Consider the following 5,802-nt stretch of genomic DNA (forward strand, 5'->3'; position numbering starts at 1 on the left):
GCGTACGAGTATACAGGAAGCTTTCGCTTGGGTTCATAACGTCCAGTGGTGTAAGACAAGGATGTCTTCTCTCTCATCTCATGGTCAACTTTGTCATTGACATCCTGCTTGAGATTTCTCTGCCTGCCTCTCAAACCTCGGGAGTTGAAATGCTACCGGAACGTTCCCTCACAGCCATTGAGTATGCACACGATGCTGCTCTCCTTTGTTCAGATTCTTCCCAAATACAAGCAATTTTCAATAACCTAAACAACTCTACCGCACGGCTTGGTGTGCACTTCTCATCTGCAAATTGTGAAGTGCTGCTACAAGGTTGGGTGGGATCAAACCCAAACCTCATGTTTGCAGGCGAGCCAATCGGCATAGTATATAAATTTTTTTACCTGGGAGTGGTAGAGGTTTCGTTGAACTGGCTGGAGATGAGATTACTTCTCGAATCAGAAAGACCAGGGCAGCATTTGCCTATTTCCGACACCTATGGCGCCGACGTGACGTGAGTTTGTCTGGCAGTGGGGTCAGACACGTAATCTGTACGCGCAGGATATATCTGAAAGATGTCAGTGTTTGACCACCGGTGTCTCCAAAGCATTGGTCAGGTCTGGTGGGGCTCGGATTAGCAATGCTGAGTTACGCCAGATGGTCCTAGGAAAGAGGGACTCTCGCGTGATGCATGAATTACACACACTTCATAGGTTATGTTGGTTAGCACATGTTCTTCGCATATCTCTACCTCACACAGCGCTTTTCGCCCGGCCCTGTCCTGAGTGGAAGCGACCGAAAGGTGGCTACGGAGTAAGACAACACTAATCAGTAAACTTAACCGGGTCGGTAACTGCCGCATCCCCGGTTGGGGACCCCGGGACTCAAATTACCAACGGTTAATGACACTATCAGAAATGGTCCAATCGCTCAATCAGCGGCTCTTCTGCACCAAAGCTATCACATCTTATGCGTAGCTACCCGATTTCCGAAGGAAGTGAACATGCCACCGCCTGCAATGCTTGGCCATATGCCCCACGGGGCGAGATGGCCGAAGTGGTTAGAGCGCGAATTTACTGACTGGAAAATCCGTGGTTCGAATCCGACCTCTGCCTCTCGACTTCCCCTGTCTAGGCTTGGGCAACCTGACAGTATCCCATCCCTCGTGCCTCTTATGGGTGGCATGGCAGTTAGGCGCCGAAAGGGTGCTACAGCTGAACGATTTTTTTTATATGCCCCACACTCCCACTTTCCGGTGATTGAAACTGTAGCAGCTTGAACGAATGTGCCCATGGTACACGGCTTTTAGTTGATAAATTTAACTGACTGATTGGCTCTTACATCACATCGCCGGCTAAAAACAGGCCAATTCACGAAATTTAACGGTTCCCAGGTTCAGAAGTTACAGGAGTTATTCCATAGTTCTCACCTCCCAAGAAGGTAGACCCTTGTGAAGATGTGCTGTCTTTGGTAACACCAAGAAACTTAGACGAACTGATATAACAATAGTGAACAATCAATAGTTTGAGAATGTTAACGTGGTTGGCTGTCCGTGGATTGCGTGATAGCAGGGGTATGTCTACCTTACGATTTCACACGGGTCTTGTGCTACTGATGCCTCCGACTGCAAAACGTACCCTTCGTTGGCAGTCTGTACTTCTTTAATCCTGTGGGTTGTCCTACTGTTGAGCCATTCCCTTTGTTCAATTTCGCCCACTTGGTATTACTTTTGTGAACTGCATTTCAGGTAGACAATTTGAGGTTAAAGAAGAGGCTGCCCAAAGTGATTATTCGTCCTTTCTTAGACATATGTCCTGCCTCTCGAAGGAGGTCTTTGTTCCTGAATGAGGCAGCCTGCATGCCATGAATACTATTATCATTAAATGACTTCTGAATAATTTGTTATTTGCAGCTCGATTACCTTCACTGACCAGAATTGCTCTCTCATTGTGTCAGTCGACTGGAGAACGTGACGATCAGTAACGGCCGAAACCATGGGTAATGCGGAAGATAGTGCTCGCGGTTCTTCGGCTGCAAATTACTTGAGAAATTTTCGACTTGCGCGACGAGTGACCCATGGTAAGTTCCGGTAACTAATGTTTTCGGGTAATGTCTGGAACGTCATACTTACCACTATACATAATCCCTGTTGAGAACAGATTGACCCTATTATAATGCGAAAAGTGCTGCCATGGAAATGGGCTTAGTCCTATAGGTCCACGCGTGTCCTGTTCCCACATGTTGCATGCTAGGTCGTCAGCAACTCATGTGGAACCAGTTAGCTTGCAGGATCAAGGGATCTGCTATGAAAAGAAAGAGTGTTTGCTTATGTCCATCGTTAGGTCGAGTCATTCCGGCTCAACCCAATCTCTTTAACTCTTCCCAGAAGTTATAGGTTTAAGGGACGAGCGCATCCCAAGCTTGGTTACGATCCACCCAATCCATAACACCCAGCTTACAGTGGAGGCTCTCCGATGACAATAGCTAGCTGAAGCAAAGTGGATAGGTGAGCAAGTAAATACGACAATTGATTCAAGCCATGCCTTTAAACGGACAGGCTCTTACTGGTTTGGGCAGTGGTACCTGCTAGAGCGACAGTCGGCTACACAAACCACTAACACTATTGGTGTATTTGTTAGCCAGCTATGGATGCAATATAGTACACGTCCTTTTTAGGGCTAATCAATTAGGCGCAGTCCCCGAGTTTCGGTCAACCTTGTGATCTACTTGAACCCAAATTGCACGAAATTAGCGAGGCACACTCATCGTGATATCTCGAATATCGTACCAACTGAAACATGAGAGGGCCTGGTGCAGCAGTTTCAGTTGCTTAAAAACATCATAAACGAGAGATACAGTTGTGTTCCAGCTGAGTCTCCCGTTAAAACCAAATTAGTATGTAAATAAGTGTATTCTGTTAGCCAGCTAGTTTTATTCTTGAGACAGAGCACACGTTTTACTTGTTTAAGGAAGCCAGTCTACATAAATAGCAGGAAATGAAATTTTGTACATTTTTCAGCCTCGCAGAAAACATATTCAAGCATATGTATCTGTGTCGTCCACCGGGAATGTAATTTAATCGTCGCCCGAGAATGGCATCGATATTGTTTACCACCAAAGAGTACGTTGCTCTTTCGTTCTCGAATTCGTTGTTTTTTCCACAAAACTGGCCGTAGTTCGATTGATACACTTTCCAATTTTCGCGGTTGTATTGCACGGGAAAAATGATGGTGACAGAACTTTCGAAACGTAACTACCGAGCTTGATGGACAGATCGATAGCCAGCTGACCTACTACCAGTGAAAAAATCAAAGCCGTTTAACTGTGACACCTTTTCGTTGCTTGGCTGCCATGCCACCCGCAGGAAGCACGGGGATTGGGATTCTGCTATCTTGTCCAAGCCTAGACAGGAGCAGTCGAGCTGCAGAGATTGGGTTCGAACCGCGGACCTCTCGGTCAGTAAGTTTACGCCTTAGTAAATGAGCCATCTCGAGCTACCACTATCCTGGTACATTTCCAACAACCACTGACTTGCTCGAGCAGTCATCTTATCGCTGGTGAGTGATCAGAACGCTTTTGGTTTCTGCCCTTGCAGATCGTTACCAAGCTGTGGAATTGTGTTTAATAACCTTGTTGGGAGAGTCGTGATATTGTCAAGGATGGTGCAAATTCCATAGGATAACTTCTTTATTTTCACACCACTACTTTTCGTCCTATTAACTCATTAATGACTGTTTCTATGCCTCAGGTAAACGTTCCACCGTTGAAGCAATTGACGCCCTAAGCCTTCTAATCCAGCACTCTGATCATGACAGTGAATGCCCGGTTTGTTGCCTTCCGGTCACTGTCTTACTGGAGTCCTCAGGATGTCGTCACATGGCGTGTGTGTCTTGCTGGGTGACTTTTGTATGCACAGAAATCGAAAACTTTGCCATGTCCCGATTGACATGCATCGGTTGCAAAAAAGCACTAAGCGCTAGTACCGTGCTTCGTGTGCTCACCATACCGACCGGGAATTCGGCCGCCTTTGAACTTTGTATGAACAACCCAGTTCAGCTTGCGACCATACAAACACATTGTTTAAAAATGCTATCCCGATACGAGGAATTTCTTCTACACATCGCCCTATCTGATGAGACAGATTTTCGCTGGTGTCCTAATGGCTGTGGGTAAGTGCCTACCGTTGGTTGTTCTATTCAAACACGCTTTATTTTGTTCGTACAACATGGGCTGTTAGGGGATCGAGGCGTCGGTGAATGACTGAAGTATTCTGTGATTTCTAAGTTATGCTAACAGTCTGCAGTGCTGTTTTCCTCCTCTGTTTTCCGTAACGTAGTGCTTGCCAACCGGTTGTCATTTCCGTACAGTTTATCTCGCTCAGACCGTAGAGAATCTGCAGTGTGCTATTTGATAATCTAACCGTCATTAAATGAGTGGTGGTGTTGTTTCCTGCAAACGCTCGTGAGGTATCTAGTCCGACGTTCACCCAGTTAACATTCTAGACCAGTGATCAGGTCAGAGTGCCTATTGGAATGAACCAAGCGTAATATGTTTTCGAAGATTCATTTCTCTTAGGTAGTTTCCACGTTTAGACCCGGAGTATTCAATCGGTGGGCCTTGTATTTGACGGATGAAAGAATAATTGTCCTCACTTTGGTGCTTTGATACCTACTCGGATGAAGCGGTCTCGCGAGCTGTTGTTTGAAGGTCATTGACCTAAGTCACTGTAAAATTGCATTAGTAGAAAGCCTAAATTTAGAGTTCGGTTATTGACCGCCGACGGTACGACACTGAAGGCTCCAGATCGAACAATGGTTTTCAAATCTTATCGGACAAAAACTGGGTGCGTTTTGGGAAGTGCTGCAGTGCTAGTTAGGATCGCTTTAGAAGTCTAGCTGGATGGGGCCGCGCAGACCTCGGTCTGTACCTCTTCAGTAGTCTGCCGGTAACAGCATCGGGTCTGCCAGCCTGAACAAGAGCGTGATTCCAAAAAATTAAGCTAACTCGCCTTCGTACTGCTCCTAACTGGACACATTGGACGACTAGTAGATACCAGAGGATAGCAAGACATCAGTAGGAATAACGGAAAACTGATTTGTTACAGGGGATCGCTAAATTACTTGATGGAGAGCAGACTTCTTTTGTTCTGACTACGAAGTAACCCGTCAGAGAGAAGAACATATTTAAGGAGATCATCCCCCCACTCATATCATATAAATATACCGGGTCCACCTGACGCAACGAAGAAACATTAAAAAAACAGGTTAAAGAAGAGCTGAAAAAGCACATATGAATCATACCTCATTTCAGGCCTGTGTTTGAACTGTTCGTTTTCGTGACTCGTGGTTTTGGAGAGCTAGTTTAACTTAACAGACCATCAATAGCTTATCTGGCTATGTTGCTCATTTTAACAAATTGGACCATGCAAAGTGCAGACAAAGGTTTTTCCTGTTTCATCTCCATCTTCACTTTGCTCACGACTTGGAAGTCAGTCCATCCATCTACGTATGTCTCCTACTCAGGTGCGGCAGGACTTTTTGTACTGCTATGTTTTCCAACCTAAGTTTCGAATCTTAATTGTTCCCATTGGCGCCATTTCTGTGTGCACTAGTCTAAAACCGTGGTGAATTCCAGTCCCTGTGCCCATAGAAACATAAACAGGACGAACAAATCAAAGTAGGTGTGTTCTACATGTGTCATCATCATCATCATTATCAGCTGTAATAACCGCGTACTGGTCGTACACTGGTTGTAGCTGCCACAGTTTCGTTCACCGATGATTGGGGGGTAAGTAGCTGCGCATTGCACGCGCGAGCTGGTAAA

At 45.7% G+C, this 5,802-nt stretch overlaps 1 protein-coding gene across 1 annotated transcript in view; it reads left to right on the forward strand.

Moving 5' to 3' along the window:
* Positions 1–1,890: 1,890 nt before the first annotated feature.
* T265_11222 (hypothetical protein) overlaps positions 1,891–5,802 on the forward strand; it is a gene marked incomplete at both ends in the record, with an annotated part of 30,894 nt that continues 26,982 nt past the window's right edge. Inside the window, 2 exons of the mRNA XM_009177824.1 lie at positions 1,891–2,058; positions 3,728–4,148. Of these exons, the coding sequence (XP_009176088.1) occupies positions 1,974–2,058; positions 3,728–4,148 (506 nt within the window). The remainder of the gene's footprint in view (positions 2,059–3,727; positions 4,149–5,802) is intronic.

Source organism: Opisthorchis viverrini (genome assembly GCF_000715545.1).
Source record: "Opisthorchis viverrini unplaced genomic scaffold opera_v5_469, whole genome shotgun sequence".
NCBI classification, from domain to species: Eukaryota; Metazoa; Platyhelminthes; class Trematoda; order Opisthorchiida; family Opisthorchiidae; genus Opisthorchis; species Opisthorchis viverrini.